Below are 18,076 nucleotides of genomic sequence, written 5' to 3'. Positions count from 1 at the left end.
AAACGTATACTGTGCTGTATTTTGACAATAAAACCATATAAACTTCAAAATATCTTCCTTAAATAAAATCAGTTGGAGGCACGTTTTGTATGCTACGGTAATAGGCATTCTCGTTCGTTTACTTAGAAGACAATGATAATCGAGACAATAAAGTTATACACTTTGAAGCTTTATATTTGAATACATTTGTAGTAAAATCATATACTCTGTATATTAAAACATTATGCCAGATTTTAAAATGCATTAAAGGCTTTTCAAATAACCCTAATATAAACCTTTGTGTGAGTACTGAGTAATACATACCATTTAACCTTAGCCAATTGGTCCCTTTATTAATAAATGCAATCCCTCTTATTAAGCAATAATAAACCTTGCAAACACTACGTGGCAACTAATTACTCATAGCAACACAGGTTATGTAGGACAAGATCAAAAATAATTTGTGCAAACACGTTTTTTTTAGTTTACCAAATAAATAACGCTAACAATTCTTTCAGCATCTTTTTCAGTTATTTTCCCACTTGGAGTACTTGAGTGTTTCTTAGTATCATGGTTCAGAGATCCCTTAACCACCTGGGTGGTAGGAGCACCACTTCCCGTGGTGTGTCTTGGTCAAGTACAGCCTGGCAGCACCCAACCCTCTCCAGGCTATTTTTTTTTTGGGTAGGGTTTTGTCGTATCGGTTTACAGGTATGGTAATAGATTAAAGATAAATCAGTATCTTCACCTACCAGCTCAGTAGCCTAGATGGTAAGGCGCCCGCTTTAAGACTGGGAGGTCGCTGGTTCGCGCCTCGGCCGAGTCATACCAAAGACTTATAACATTGGTAAAAATGGCGGCGCCCTCTGTTGGCTGCGGCTGCATCGGCTCGCTAAACGGGTCAGGTGTATCGACATTTCGTTCTGTGTACATTGTTACACAGAATGACAATACAAAGGAAATTATTATTATTATTATACTTTTTTTTCACTGAGTTGTTCCGAAAATGCAAGACAGATGCTTGTCACCAGGAATGACTGTTGTTTGTTTCATTGATATGAAATTTGAGCTCCAATAAAAATGTTGACCCTGTGTCGCAAGTGGGGAAGCGCAAAGCAAATTCAGGGTAGAACACACGTCATTGACTACCTCAATCCATGAGCCTTTAAAGTGCCTGCACTAGACCAGACAATCTTAGACAGATCACCTGGAAAAAACTCATCCGGCATCTTCAAGTAGTAACCCTTACTTGTTGACGACTCAAACCTAATTGTTACTACCGATGTGCAGTTTTGGAAAATCTGATGTACTCTTGCACCTATTTGTGGGCCCACTAAAAATAGGGGCATGCTGGCAACACATGTGCGCCTCTGATAGCCAGTTCCAGGGGCTGTCTTCACGGACACAGGCTCAAAAGCTAGACGGACAACATTTCAAGCGGTGAGCGTGAACCTTAATTGTTCTTTGATGGACCTTAACACAAGTCATGAGCATGTACATCTTTAGAAAAGTTGTTTTACACTTGTGTTTGATGACAACTGGACAGCTAAAGCTATTTATAACTTATTTCTTGCATGGTCAAAAAGGACAAGCATGGACTCTGGTCATGTGTTATTGAGCAGTTTAGAAATAATAACGATTATAATGCAACTAAGTATATGTGCTCCAGTAACTTTTGTTTCTCTTAATTTTAGGGGCTTTTTTTATGAATAACAACATTCAGCTTCAATCCAGGGCTGTGAATTTTGACCAGCTGAATACGTGACTCAGGATTATTTCACATTTTTGGTGAATTACTGCGCTGCACAATGACTTCCAGGAGACCAATGACTCGTTCTTTTTCTGCCAATGGAAGAGCCAGCAGCTTCAGTGAAGAGGACAGCACCTCTTCAAATGGTCGGATCGAACCCCGTAATAATTACCTCTCAAGCGTGAGGCCAGAAAACAGGTAAAGATTTTCATTACAAAAGTAATTTCATAGTTCCAATAGTAAATTCAAAATTTTAGAATTTAGAATTTGACATATAAAAACTCTTCATAAAGAAATCACAGTAAAGACAAAACAAATTCAAATAACTTAAATGTAAACATGTTATTTTTTTGGAAGAGGAGACACATCAATAGCCAGCATCATTTACATGGGTTAGAAATAAAACTCTCAGTTATTCATTAACAACCTTGCATTTGCCTCCAACTAGCTATTCAAGGTATTCTCACTACAGGCCAACGAGGTAATATATGTTTCTCAAACATTCCTCCAAACTAACATTTTAACCAAACGATCGGGTGAACCCCCAGAATGAAACCTACACAAGTCTTAACAATTGATGTAAGTGTGTAGCCTTGTCCGGCCTTGCATTCAGTTTCAGTGACCAACATCCATTTTCGTGTTGCACTTGCCAATCCTGTTTCCTTTGGTGTCCCAAAATTCTTCGTGTTGAACTCTCCACTTACAGAAATGCCAATTAACAACTTTTCTTCTTAGAAAGTGGAATGTACTACACCAATGTGAGGCAGCGTGATACGGACGTGAAGACGATCTTTGTATTTTCCTTGCAGGAGCACTTTGTGTACTGTCATGGCTCAGCTTACTGAGGACGTCCAACCATCATTTGAAACCACCTTAAAGTCAAAGGCCGTTTCAGAAAACTGCAATGTAAAGTTCACCTGTGTTGTAACAGGTACATCCTTTTTTTTACAACGCTTATATTGCTGGTGACCGGTTGGAATCTTATAAATCCGAATCTGGTAAAATTTCTGTTAAAAACAAATATTACCAGTGAACAGTATTATTTAAAAAAAATATCAGCCCAGGTTTATTTTCTAGAAATACAAGGTTTCTACTCGACAATATCATGTTGTTACTATGGGTGTGTTACTATAAAGAAAAACAGGACAATAGATTTGGACAAGATACAATCGCAGTTTTTATGTGGCAATGTCACGGTAAGGTATTTTTTTTACCTTAGGTTATCCAGCTCCAGAATTGAAATGGTATAAGGATGATATGGAAATGGACCGTTATTGTGGACTTCCAAAATATGAGATCCACAAAAGTGGGAAAACACACACTCTGCATATTTACAAGTATGTGACGCTAATCTTTTGAATAATCATTTTAAAATTGACTGAAAAAAAGGCAGTTTTTATTTATCTGTTATATTAATTCTTTCTCTGTCCAGTTGCACATTGGATGATGCGGCTATCTATCAGGTTTCAGCAAGCAATAGTAAAGGGATTGTCTCTTGCTCTGGGGTCTTGGAAGTGGGCACAATGAGCGAGTTCAAGATCCACCAGAGATTCTTTGCAAAACTGAAGCAAAAAGCAGAAAAGAAGCGAAGAGACTTGGAGGTGCAAAGCAGGAAGGGCATCAAGGACAATATCCAGACGGAGGAACGTGTTAGCCCTGAGCCACCTCCAAGGAAACGTCCAGTTCCGCTACCTGAGACAGTACAAGCAGCAAGTGACCCTAGAGCTGTGGAGCAGCTGCACGGTGCTGGAGCAAACAGAGTCGACTCTGATGTCAAAGAAACCGCCTCTGCGATATCTTCGGACAATAGACTGGACAAGGACATTCCGGCCCTTGAGGAACTCGTGGCCAAAAAGAAACCAAAGATCACAAACGGAGTCGATGCAGGCATCAACGCCACCACAAACAGCAGCAGTGCCAACAGAGGCCATATTGTAGCGAATGGTGGTGAAAATTCTTATGATGGCGGAATGAGTTTGGCACATTTTTTATTAGAGACACTCCAATCGCAGAGTTCAGAAGAGAGTGAGAACCCACCTCAGTTTGACACACCGCAGGAGTTGGACTTATGTATTGAATGTGAGTGTAAAGAGAAAGAAGGAAAACCTGAAAAGTTAGAGACGGACAAGGAAGAACATGAAAAGGAAAAAGAGAACATAAAGGAAAATGATTTGGTAATAGAAAAGGAGAAAGAAATGGAGAAGTTACAAGAATTGTCACAAATAGCAGACTACCCTAAACACCATAGAAAACCTCTCAAGGATAATGATCAACATAATATTCAGTCGTCCATTTCCTCCATGTTGCACTCAGTCAAAGATTTCCTCTTCGGAAAGGGTAAGAAGGATTCTAATGATTATATTGATAAGAAAGAAAACGAGCATGACCACTTTCCCAAGTCCATGGAGCCTAAGTCTACACAATCACAAACACCGCCATCGTTTCGGCTGTACAAGAAGCAACGGGCAGAGATGGAAAAAGCTCAAATGGACCAAGACATGCCCATGGAAGCTGATAAGAAAAAAGAGCTTCAAAATAGTGTGGATTTAAACCAACAGCCTGTGTCAATGAAACTTTCAATGTCCCAAGAAGCCAAAGTTGAAACTGTGAAGTCACCCGTGACTGAATTACCCTTTTTGAGCCCAATAGAGCCTTGTGGACAAAACAACCTGGAGGCTTCTGATTTAGTGGAGAACATGGAGGTATCATCAGATGAAAGGGTCAGCAGCCATGGCCAAGAAACGCCACTCTCAGGTCTTCAAGTTCTTACTAAGGTATGTGCATTGGTCTTGAAAAGCAGCTGGTCGTCACTTGAGAGTTATATTTAGAATGTGTTTGCCAGACAAGATAGTGGATGCAATTTTAGTGGTTCTCTAGGGGTACCCTAGAGGTACGAAGGTCACTCAGGGTGGTTATATGACATTTTATTGTTATTATTAAAATAATAATATAATCCTTAGATTATGTCATTGTTTCAGGAAAAATTATGTCCATAAAACACCCGACATATTCTCAACACTGGTCATTTTTTGATTTTGAGAAATTCTGAGATTCGATCCGTGGAACTTTTTGCATCTAGCTTTAAAACACACTTATATTTCATAGCTTATGAATGACCTCTTATTTTTTGTTGACAATTTCTCTGTATTTTTGTTAATGCTGCATCCATTGCAGCCTGGTCATCCTCATGTTGAGGTTTTTGAGTTTTTCCTTGCCCTCGTGTAGGTTTTCAATCAGGGAATCATGTAATAATAGTCTGTAGTTTGCAATGGTCTGTGTTCTGTGCAGCCCTTTGAGACTCATTGTGATTAAGGGTTACACAAATAAACATGACTTGACTTTATCACATAAAATATTAACTGCGACCCCTAAGGACAAAATGTCTGGGTAATATTAATTTTAAATGGGAACACTGGAAATAAAACCTGTTGGCAGATCATATTGCTTATTTTATGTGTCATTGTTTAACGATTTAGTGGAAAATCTATTTCAATTCAGGGTTTTTTTCCATTTTTTAAAAATTGTAAAATGTATTACGAAAAATGTTATTGAAAAAAACAGTTCATGTCATTATACTTGGAAAAAATTTAATTTCACTCTTTCTTTCTTGACTATCCCCCTCAATTTACCAATTCATTTTAAAAGAAACAAAATAATAACAAATCAGTTCAGATAAGATTCTTAAACGTAATATGATTACTATTTTCTTAATATCAGTAACTCAAAATGTAGTCCAGGAGTGCCAGCTTGGAAATATTGCAAAGGGGGTTGTGGACTAAAATAAGTTAAGAACAATTCTACGAATCTTACTGTATATCCTTTGTATAAAACTTTTGGGATTTTGATTTACTTATATTGACAAAAAAAGTTCTGGCAAGTCGATTTTACATAGTTGAAGTGCGGCAGTCAGAACAGTTACCCAGGACTCAATGGAAACTGTTTTTGCCTCAGACGCATGACCTAACACACGCAACTCAAACAAGAGTCAAAGAAATGAGAAACCATAAAAGTAGCTCATGCTGTAATGTTATATACGGGGGTGGGGAATGTTGTGTATCTTCACGGCTCACTGTAAGATAGGACCGGCAATATCTCCGGTATTGGCTGTGGTGAGTGAGACAGCAGTGCGTCAGAGGACTTGCTGAAACCTGAATGCCAACAGCAGCTCTCATGTTACGGCCAGCCTTTGTACGAACTGTCTGAGGGCTAGTCGAGTAACTTTTGTGGTGGGTCTTTGCATAAAAGGAATTCCTGTCATATTTCACAAATTCTGTGAAGATAACCCACCCCCCACCATCCAAAACATCCAAAAGGTCTAAAAATAACCCCTGACTTTGACAACAGCGACGCAATGTTTCTCCTATCAGTAATAGGAAAACCCGGACAATTGGTTTGCATATTGTATGAAAAGGGATATCTGATGTACTGTATGATCTTCCAAATTATTGTTGTTTTTTCTAGATTATAACCACTTATTTGCTTTGTCTGATTATAATTTTCTCTTGTAAGGTTATTCTCAGCACATATTGTATGCAAGTAATACAGGGTGTCTAAAAAAAAGAAAAAAGATAAGCTTCCAGATGTAAATATCACAGAAAGTACACGACTGAGGCAAATTAAATCAAAAATATATTAATGTTGAAGATCATGAATTGTATTCTTTTAAATATGATTAAAAAATTCGAAAGCATGTGGATTATGTGAAGGATTTCTCAAATGTTCAATGCACGCACTGCCTGAGACGCGGCGTAGTCGTTAATCCAGGTCATGCCAAACACCCCGAAGCATACATTGGGTAACAGTCTCCAGGAAATAACTTTTTTTCCCCGTTTTATATCCAAATTATCTGCTCCTTATTTAGCACAGGGAAATACATATATTTATTATAATAATTAACTGTTATTATTTAAAGGATATCTATTTTTTTTAAAACACTTTATAATAAATTTAGAATTTGGTCAAACGAGGTTCAATGTTTAAAAAATAAAATCACAGAAGAATGTCAAGTGTTGTTGCATACATTAAAAAGAATACGTTTCTAAATAGTTGCTAAATAATGTTGTCGTAGTCAGCGGTCAAAACCAATTAATTCCACAGTTTATGGATCAGCTTTTTTTCATTTGTATTAGAAAACATGTAAATACATAAAAAATACTGGCATTGGTATGCATCCCGCCTAGTGCAGAGGAGTACAGTGACTTGCTATTGGCATGTGACAAGTGGAAAGCGGAACTTGAGTCATCAGGTTCAAAGTGGACCCAAAGGAATGACGATGTATTGTCACTAATGTGGAACTACAACTGTTAATCTATTGTGGTGACGCCTTGATACAAAACCTCACTGCCGAGTGAACGGGGGAAGTCAAATTCTTTATTTCTTTTTTTTTCTCCTGGGATGATTGTGACACAATCACACACTTCTTTTGTAAACAGTTTCTAGAGCCCAAACTTATTTTAAACTGATTATGACTATCCATCGAAAGTGCCAACTATTTTTTTATTTCGAGTGCATTGCCGAATAGCTTCAAGGAGCCTCTATTGTCCCATGTACTTGAATACATTCAAAGTGTCATACAAATTGGCAAGGGGCACCCCAAAATGCACATTTATTTTCTTTTAAAAGACATGTTTCCTCATTCTTTTTCTAAACTAAGTACAAAAATATGGTTTGTTTCTGCTGACCTGTCATTCATTTACCCTTGCTGTATGTAAGCAGCAGACACCTGGCTAAAATGCTTGGGAATTCCCCTTGTCTAAGAAAGAAGTATCTCTACAGTTGACACAAGCAGTTCATGCCATTTCGAGTCCTAAACCTTTATGTTCCTAAATACTGTAAATGAACTACAGGAATATTGCATTTTATTCCATTATTTTCTTCTTCATATCTTTGTCCAGGTTTTGATAGTTAGGATATCAAAATGTCCTTGACCACATGCCTGTGTAAACCGTACGTGTTTATTTGACACGATACACGGGAAGACTAGGAATAAACTTTCAGGTCATAAAACATGAAAATTTATTGATCTTTTTTACTTTTACAGTGTTCTAGCGGTTGTAAATACTGATATGTGCTAGACGTCTTTATCATAGAATATATATAAAAACTCACATTTTACACAAACTTGAAAAACATTTATTACAAAAACAAGTATATAAAAAGCTTGTTATATAGTTACGCAGGAAAGCAAACATTTATATTGTTTTGAGAAAGGATTGAAAAAACAGTCACATCATCAGTAAACACAATTTGGTAAGCCACTAAAGGGCTTTCTTTTTATTCCCATTAGGCTGAAGAAAATGATACAAAGGTGGTCTCAACTGTGGATATTGTTTCCTCTCTCCAACAAGATCCTCATACCCTGGTACATTTACCACAGCCAAGTCACCCTGATGTAAAAATTAAACATTTGACGAAAGAAGATAATCCTCCCAGACAAAGTTTCCTTCAAAAGGATGAACAAACCCTTCCTGCCAGTGATATTCCTGCAAGTAGCAACTTTTGTTTGAAACCCACTGAGGTTTCGAAAAGAGAAGACACACATTTTCAGAAGATGGATAAAACCAAAAAGCCTCAAAAACAAGTGAACAAACCCCCAAAGAAATTATCTGTGGAAAATAAAGCAATCCAAAAAGAGCTACCCTGTTCCGATGTTAACAAAGCCGAGGTTGCTGTATTAACTCCCCCTTCACAAAAAAAGGGTAAACCCGACAAAATTTTAAACGATCCTATCGAAGAAAAATGTGTGAAAATTGAAAAAAAATCAAAGGAGCTGCTTAGAGTCAATACAAACAGAACCGAGTTGGCTGTATTGACATCACTAAAAGAGGATAAACATGACAAAGCCTTTTACAAACTTCCCAAGAAATTGAGTGTGGACACTGAAAAGAAATCAAAGAAACAACCAAGTTCGGATATAAACAGAAATAAAGTGCCTGTAATTACTCCACCCTTGTCAAAGGTGGTAAAACCTGAAAAAGAGATGAACTCCCCTTGCAAAAGTTTGAGTGTGGAAACTGATGCCATATTAGAAAAACTACCCCGAGTCAATACAAACAGAACCAAGAAAGCTGTTTTAACACCGCCATTGCTGAATGAGGGGAACGTTGACAAAGATGTTTTGCCGACCAAGAAGTTATGTGTGGAATCTGAAGAAAAAGTAACACAACACCCCAGTCCTGATAAAAACAGAGTGGTTGAAATTTCTCCACCATCACTAAAGTTGGATAAACCTGAAAAAGAGGATAACAATAAATCGTGTGTAGATACTGACGAGAAATTAAAAGAGGTCCCAGAACCTGTCATAGCCACACCAAAGTTATCAACAGCGCCTTTGTTGGAAGAGAAAATTAACGTAAGTGAAATTAAAGCATTTCTTCCGACGATTGATTCAGACATGGAAGCATGCAGTTTACAGAGTGATCAGGTAAAAAAGGATACTGAGAGTGTTTCATTGACTCAGGAAATGATTGTAGAATTTTCACCTGCTGCTGCCCCAATGTTGGTTGACTTAGAAATGGGAGCTGAATGCAAGCCTTCTTCCGAAGATGAAAGTAAAACCCAAAGAGTACTACAGAGTTTAGAAGTCGGTTATCGAAGCCATGAAATGAGAGATAAAAGGAAAGAAGTCCCTAATGCTACACTTACTAATTCAAAACATCTGAAGAATCCAATGGAACAAAAGGAGGTGAATGAAAGACATTGTGAAACTGGCAGTGAAATTTCAGAAATCGTGACGGAAAAGAAATCAAGACCATTAGCAAATGACCTAAATGCAAAGTCAATGGAGGTTGTTCAGGACAAGAGAGATAATAAGGAGGTTGAAATTAGAATTTCGGAAGAGACTTCGATAATAGTGAATCAAGGCCTCTCTGTGAAACAGCAATATCCCTCAGAACAACTTCAGATTATTTCATCGAGTAATGAGGGTACAGCACTTATCAAAGAACCTGTCTCAGATAAAAGCACAAATGAATGTGTTGCTGCAACGATTGAAACAATAGACTCTCAACCCAAACAGTTCACTCTGCCGCTAACAATATTAGCACTCAAGAAGATCGAATCAGAACCAAGTATTTTAGAAAAACATTTAAAACCGCATGGTTTATCTCAACAATTCAATTCTTCAGGTACAATTCCTCAGCGTTGTGAGGACAAGGCATTACCACTAAACAAAGCAGAAGAGCTTGAGCGGTTACAAAATGAGACAGGAATATTGGTACCGGAGCAAGAAAGCATAAAAGGTAGCCTTGAACCCCCTCAGGTAGCCAATGCAACCATTCCACAAATAAACATTTCATGCAGTGATGAAAACAAGGATCAGAAATTCGTAAACACAAAGGTTCTGGATCCTGTACTCCCTCTTGAGATGTCAACCGTGCCTTTGTTTGTGATGCCACCTATATCCGTCACATGTCACGAGAATGAAAGTGAACTGAGGAAGCCCCTTCACGATGAGCCGGCAGAAACTGAAACTTTGGTGGTCACGGAGAGTGCAAGACAGCCTTGCGCTGATACTCCCACAACAACAATGCCTGAAAAACCACAAGATTTAACAGAAAATCTTTCTTCAACACCGAATGAAACTGTGCTACAAAGAAGAATTGACAGTGGGCTTTCATTAAATAAAACCACAGAAGACATTGTTTCCCTTGAAACATTCAAGTCCAAACCTTTAAAACAGGCTACGATTGACTGTTCTGTAACTGTTGAAGACCTCCTGAGAAGCAGACCCCCTGTGGAGAGACTCGCACACAAACCCCCTTCTCATCCATCGCTGAGCCCCGGCAGTATCCGTAAATATATGTTCAAGACCGTCACAGAGCTCGAGAGCGATGCTAGCATGATGGTCCCTGTGATCACAGTGGACGAGCGAAAGAGCGACAAAGTAGATGAAGACACGAGTGGCGGGTCAACCCCGACGTCCATTACACCAACATCATCACTGTCCTGCGAAAGTAGTCCCAGGCTGAAACGAAGGGACAGTCTCTCTCTCATACGCTCCGCCACACCTGAGGAGTTGGCATCGGGAGCCCGCCGCAAAATATTCATCCCTAAACCAAAAGACGATGTGGAGGCAGGTGTTGTTGCAATGGAAGCGCAAAACAAGAAAGAGAGCCCCTACATGTCACCAAGTCAGGCCCGCAGGGCAGCGTTGCTCCAAGCCCCAGTGGGACAAAACACCCCTCCGATGGAGCGGCGCTCACCTCTGATGAATCGTAGGAAAGCCACCCTTGAGGTACCCAAAGTAGTGGAGGAGCCGCACAAAGAAGAGTCTGCCAAAGTTGTTAAGGAGGAGAAAGTCACAGAAAAGAAGTTTGACCCACTAAAAGGTAAGGGCTATTACTTAAACACAAATACTGAAATTGCACTCTTTAGCTGATTGGGTAGAATCACTCACCTTTGATAACTATAGTCTTGCCAGTTTTAAAATATCTCCTTTAACATTTGTATATTATCATACCATATTATCAGATACAAAGCTAATTACCCGAAAAAAAAACAAGTTTTTTTTTCCCTTTAAGAGTGAATACACTATATTTGAAGTGCTGTTTGTCCGTATAACTGTGAACAATCACTATCTGACTGAAAGAGGTATTCACTCATAATAATATTTAGATAATTGTCTAATGAACAAAGCTTAAATAATTTGATATAAAAAATATACATGTATTTAGGGTTTTTTCTTATTATAAATGAAATGGCAGCCATTAGCTGTTATGACATTTGTGTTTTCATAAATTGATATGTTTATTTATTACAAGCATAATGACCATGCGTTGCTGGGCTAGGCATTGGCATTTTACTTGGGTGAGGTTGTTGGGGCAGTGGTTTGTTGAAAAAGCTCCAGAGAGCAAATTGGGACTGCCCAAGTGCCACATGGCCGCATGCACATCCAGAGCCGCTTATACATGAAGGCACATGTTTATTACTCAACAAACATTACTCTTTTGTTGGTATTTATTAGTGGTACCTTGAAACAAAACCTAGCTAAGAACACTCCCAGAAGCCTAAAGCCCAACCTTGTATTTTTTTACAAAAATCTGTTCTGCCGTTTCGTAGCTTATAATTCACAATTACACACACACGTATCGGGATTTATACATAAGTTTATAGTTTGGATAGGATAGGACGGACGGACGGACGGACGAACAGACAGACAGACAGACAGAGAGATAGAGTATTTACTTTTTATTTTTGCCCTTTGAGTGTGTCTGCCCTGCACAATGTAAAATAACGCGGTTGGGTATTTATAAGCTTTCGCTTAACCATAGTCCTTTTGGCTCTTTTGATTGTACCAATGATTTAGTGAAAATGTTTTGTTGCTGTGTCATTATTTTATTTTGCACTGCCCCAAAAAGGAAGGATCTTAATAAGACCTTTGCAAATAATAGGCTACAGCAGTGTTAAAAGGGGGATGCATGAAAAATGGCATATGGCTTTCTATGATCGAGTTTGGCTTTAGCTGTTAAGAACTAAATGCTTTGCTGTGTGCTCGGCATAAAGTTTTTAAGAATGCTTGGAATTTGAATCACTAAGTTTTCGGTCATGTAAACATTGTCGGTTAATAACCTAATTATGTTGTCTGAAATTATCCTTTACCCTCCTTGAACTTGACTGTTGGCATATGAAAAAATCCAACACCACAACTCTGCAGGACATTTCTGTCTTTGCTTGAATCACCATCTCATTTTTACTAGTATTTCCGACTGTCACAGCCATGAAACTTAGCTAGGGTAGCCACTTGTGTGCCCTCTTTGTACTTCTTGAAAATCACAAGCTTCGTTTCCATGGTTATCAAGTTTTTGCTTCTCCATTTTGCATAATTGCAAGCCTTGGAACAATAGTGATTAAATACAGCACCTAAATTACAGTCTTACATCGCAGAGCTGCAAAGTCTTTAAAAGAGTACACGAGATTCTGAACTGATTCAAGAGAAGGGCACTGTCGGAGGTATTTCTGCTAATAGCATATCAGCATCTTCATGATGTCATGACAAACAGACAGCAGACAAGAATTTTAAATTACATCATTCAATAACAGACAGATATCTTGGAGACGTAACTCGAGATACGCACAAACACCGCAAAGTTTGAATTGTATACATTTTTCTGGTATTCGAAATAATTTGTTGGTGATGTCATATACTGTAGTAGGGAATAACTGTAAATGGTTGTGGAAAAGAACATCTCATTCCAATCTGTGAAAACGTCATAACGTGGGGACGCCGTATCTTGGGGGTCTACTGTATTTTGGCACCCATATGATATAAAACAACATATTTTTTGTATCTCACATTTATTAGAGGTGTTAATAAAAAAGTGTTGTAATGAAGATTTATTGCCAAATTTGATTGTGCATTGGTTATTTAGTTGACACAACTTGACAGGGTTGTTGCCAACACTCTACTTGTGATATGTTGAATTTGAAAGTCATTTGGTTTCTCTCAATAGGAAGTTAATTAATCATTGTTCCTGCTTGTTACAAACACTATGTTAAATCTACTCTATGTCTTAAGTTAAATTTAAATAATATTTTCTTAAAGTTTTTGTCTATCAAATAGAATTGGTGAAACATAAGAGAGGGTGTTTGGTACCCTGTGTATTTATTTTTTTTGGTCATGTGCCGACAGCTCCACAGGTCATTCGTAAGATCAGAGGTGAACCGTTCCCAGACGCCTCAGGACACTTAAAGCTCTGGTGCCAGTTTTTCAACGTGCTATCTGACTCCACAATTAAATGGTTCAAGGATGAAGAGGAACTCTTGGAAGTCAAAAGGAGGTAAACAGACGTCATCGCCGCCGTGGCCAAATTGTCAATTGTACGACACGCTTGTGCTATTGTTAAAGGGATACACAGATGGCATGACTGCCCATGAAGCTGTACTCGTATAAAACAAATGATTCCGAAAGGATTAGAATAAGGGTTTATTTACTTAGAGGGAACCTCGTGGCCGTTTGTCATTCTCATATTCTCAGTAAGCGGACTTACAGCTCATGTGACTGTCAACCTCACAGCTGCGACACGGAAATTGGCTAGACGGTTGAACTGTAACACGACACAATATTTTTCCCCATGTCCGGGGGCATTTAAAATCTATAAATATTAACTTTTGCGCTCTCTATCTGCAGCACATGTAACGCTCCTTTGTACTCTTGTGACATCTTGAGAGCTTATCTGGTTAATGCCGCTGTTGATGTTTTTTTTCCTTAATTGTTCTAATACAAAAACAAATAGACATTACAATACAAACATATAATGGTGTTGCGTAAGTAGTACTTTCAAAGTGTTTTTCCATCGTGTCTTCACTATTCAAGTGCAGGGGATGAGACTCAAGTGGCGCTTGCTATCGTTCTGGCCGCAAGTCAAGACTGTGGTGTTTACGGCTGCAGCATCCAGAACGAGTACGGCACCGATACCACCGACTTTCTCCTCAGTGTTGACAGTAAGATGCAACTTCCAAGTTGAAACCTTCCAATGACATTTGTGATTTTCTGAATCATTCTGACTTGTTTTTACAGTTCTTTCAGATATTATTCTCAAGGATGATTTAGAAGGTAGCTATTTAGACAGTTTGTGATTTGACTAGAATCTTGCATTTCAGGATTTTTTGGGACAAAATAATCGATCTTGTATGTTTCCTTAGTTGGAGAGGAGATTGAGATGACGCCCCTGGTGTTCACCAAAGGCCTGGCCAACTCCGGCACCTGGGCCGACAAATACTTTGGCCGCATCATGACCGAGATGGCGCACATTGGTGAGGGGTGCAGCCATAAAACCAGCAGGGTGAAAGTCATCTATGGCCTAAATCCTATATATGAGTCTGGAAGCACGTGTATCATGAAGGTTCCCAACCCCATTGCATATGGGACCAAGCAGGATAACAACCTTATTGAACGAAATCTCGAAATGACAAAACAAGTAAGTGAAATTTTGTTTTTCTTTTATAGCGCCTTTTTTTTACATTTTTTACTTTGTTTTCTCTTTTGCTAGAAATGCAAAATTCAGAACATGATCAGAGAATATTGTAAAATATTTGCTGCTGAAGCAAGAGTCATAGAGAACTTTGGTTCTTCACTAGAGTAAGTAACCGAACAAGCTCAAAAAGCGCTTTGCTCTCATATCCTCATGTTTGTTCTTCTTGCAGAATAATCCCCCAGTACCTGATGTATCGACCGGCCAACTCTGTGCCTTATGCCACAGTAGAAGTTGATCTGGGGGAGGCCTTCCTAAAGTACTGCGTGGTAGATGCTAAAGGCCGTATGGTCGCTCAGGGTTCCTCTGAGATAGAACAGAAATGCAGCACTTTCCAGCACTGGATTCATCAGTGGACGCACGAAAATTTACTCGTCACCCGCATGGAAGGTATATATAAAAAAAAGCTTGGAAGAATGAAGCTGTGGATTTTGAGCAGATGGGGTTTTCTGGCTGAATATGGGAGTATTTATTTTGAGCAAGCAGATTGTTTCCGAATTTAAATTTTGGTAAACTGAACGCTGAAGCATGTCATTCTTTTTGTTGTGCCCTGAAATTGAATTCAATTAATTGTAACATTTCTATAAGAATTTAGTTTTAAATGTGCATGATTTTACCATATACATGTTGCTCTACCTCGTTTATCCATTTCTGTGCAGTTGTCAAAACTTGAACCTATTATCTTTGTCGTTTTGGGGGTTTATAATGTCACTTGATTGTGGTTAAGGATAAGCAAGTAATGATACCATGTTTTGCATCAGGCAAATATCCAGCCTTATTTCAAGGTATCAGTCCTTGTAGTGCAAGTGCCACACTTCAGACACTGTTTTACAATCAGAAGCGTGAAATGACTAAATACAAATCATTTATTTCAATAAGTTTTAAGTAAAAATGTTTAATTGTAAATGTCGTTTTTATGATTGATTTATATAGAGGGTGTTCAGGTGTCACATTTCTCATCATATATCTGTAGTTGGCATAAGAATTGATTACTTTTTAGGAGTGCTGGAAGAAAATTCAGAGTCCCTATTGTTTTGAATGAATATCAAGGATCAATACAGAAATCATTAAATACACAATTTAGGAACAGTAATTGACATTGTGCCATAAAGAGATGGCTTTCATTTTATTGGCTCTATAACCTATTTTTCTCAGGCTCTGCAGTGTGTCCAAAGATATTTTGTGTAATGGTCACAAACAGAAAATAGGGGGACACAAGGGTAGCTTTAAAATGTTTAATTTCTTAAAAGCACTAAAAACAATTAGGCACACCATTCTATAGTTTATACGGTGTTATTTTGTAAAGCTTCTACATACCTGATTACTGTTGGTAACGATTTATAAATCTTACACATAGAACTCTAAATTTAAAAGGGTTTATGGTTCTACAAACAAAACTCTTCTGATTCACATAAGATCTTGAAGAACGACATTTTATATTATAATATTTTCATATGCCGCTGGCCACTGAAAAGAAAGGTGGTGAGTTATAATGGGCTTTACTTTGGACACCCGAGCATCCTTAGACAGACACGCCGTGGGTTTAAAAAAAGTAATTCTAATTATTCTTTCTATGCATTCAATTTAATATATATTGTTTTTTTTAAGACGACACAAACATCAAAGTAAAGAATACTTAGTCTGTTATGTATCTATTTTTTGCAGGTTTCGAGAACAAAATTACAAACATTAAAGTGGCAACCAAGACGAAAGGGTTCGTATAAATTCAATAGTAATAACTCAAGGAAATGGTTGCTGTAAAAGCCCCCATAACTGTATTTCAGCTACCAGAACTTGGCCGACAGCAGCTCTCCTGAAGTATTTGACCAGTTCCCAACGGTCCACCAGTGCAACTACTACTGCGGACTTCTCGGCTTGCGCCCGCTGAAGACTCAGGACCAACAGCAGACCACTAAGGTAAAGATTTCCAGGAGCCCCTTGCTCAACCGCAAGTTGACACCAGGCTCAGGCAGCCCCCACTTGCACCGTAAAGGACACAGCCCTCAGATAGGCCGCAAGGCTAATGTAAGCCCAAAGGTGCCAAAGAAAGTCCAAGAGACTCAGGACATGGACCCCGAAGGCAAACCCAAACCTGTACAAACTGCTGACGCTCTTGAAATGAGGTAGGGTGCTGTTTTAGACACTCTTTTCCGGTTTTTGCTCTTGAAATTGACCTTGATACATCATGGGATATCTTATCCTTGCTAGAAACGTGACTGTAATGAAAAATCGTGCAGAAGAGAAAGTGCACTTAACTCTTCAGCATGGGGCCTAAATAGTTGATTGTAAACTATTGAATCATTGCTAACACGTGCCTCGAGAGTCTTATCACCTCCTTGAGTGGACTCTGAACTCTGATTGTCATAGCTGAAATGATAAGTCAACTATCAACAGTGACAGTAATCAAGAGATGTGTTAAATATAGTTGAAATAGAGAGGAAGAGAGAGGTTGAGATTGATGTCCATTTTTCTGTTCAAAAGGTCTTCATAAGGCCACAGTAGTTGGGGTAGCAATGTTTTGTTATGTGTTACACTATCAAGCTTGCACTGTTCACTTCGGCACAGTGATATATCATGTAACCGACACTTCATTGGGTACACCTGTGAAACCTGTTGAGAGCCATTGTAAGCATTTTATGGTAAAAATATTGTTTTACACTATATTACTGGCATGCAGCATCTATTCACTCCCAGGCATTATCTAAACATTCAACTGGTTATTCATGTACTTACTCTATGCACTGTATATACACATGAATCACATTGTTTAAAGAGATCTCAGGTGCAGGTATACCTAATATTGTGCCAACAATTTGTGCGAACGGATGTGGCTTGAGTTCAGTGATTCTTGTTATTTTGGTTTGATTGTTCAAAGCAACAATTTCACTTACAAATATATTATCATGTTTTTTGTGTGTGTGTTTTATACATTATGGCTCAGATATGCAGATGTATCAGCAGCTTTAACCCGAAAAGCTGCTGATTCAGCTTCGCACCGTTATCTGAAGCTGACCCATGGTCACATTGGGCAAAGTAGGCAAACGAGCACACTCAGGGTTTCACAATACAATTTCACCTTTCATGCAAAATTTAGTATTATTTTTTTTTTAAAGCTCTCAGTCTTCGCGCTTCATTATTGACATGTATTAACTCAATTGAGTTCATTAATCGGAATTCCAAAAAGAACCGGCAAGGTCGGATGAGGAATGTAATGGATTTTTGGGCCACTGTGATAAGTGGCAACAAGCATTGTTGCCAAAAAAGATTTTGCCTTATCACTTGCATGTGTGGTAAAAGTGAGTGAGCGAGTGAAACGCAACATTGTGACAAAAATGACTGAACTATTGTAAAGTGTTACATCATGGCAAACTAACAG

General features: G+C 38.4%; 1 protein-coding gene across 1 annotated transcript; it reads left to right on the top strand.

Annotated features, from left to right (window-relative positions):
- Positions 1-1,787: 1,787 nt before the first annotated feature.
- alpk3a (alpha kinase 3a) lies at positions 1,788-18,059 on the top strand. The gene is made up of 14 exons (XM_088340261.1): positions 1,788-1,927; positions 2,178-2,210; positions 2,539-2,660; positions 2,949-3,066; positions 3,162-4,503; positions 8,016-11,058; positions 13,359-13,506; positions 14,043-14,170; positions 14,247-14,282; positions 14,372-14,646; positions 14,719-14,807; positions 14,873-15,090; positions 16,366-16,414; positions 16,485-18,059. Exons 1-14 carry the CDS (start codon positions 1,788-1,790, stop codon positions 16,825-16,827), a joined length of 6,084 nt encoding a protein of 2,027 aa, XP_088196387.1. The 3' UTR covers positions 16,828-18,059.
- Positions 18,060-18,076: the final 17 nt, after the last annotated feature.

Source organism: Urocampus carinirostris, chromosome 7, assembly GCF_059441175.1.
Source record: "Urocampus carinirostris isolate Australia breed hairy pipefish chromosome 7, RoL_Ucar_1.0, whole genome shotgun sequence".
In the NCBI taxonomy this organism is placed as follows: Eukaryota; Metazoa; Chordata; class Actinopteri; order Syngnathiformes; family Syngnathidae; genus Urocampus; species Urocampus carinirostris.
This window is presented reverse-complemented; position numbering and strand designations above follow the sequence as displayed.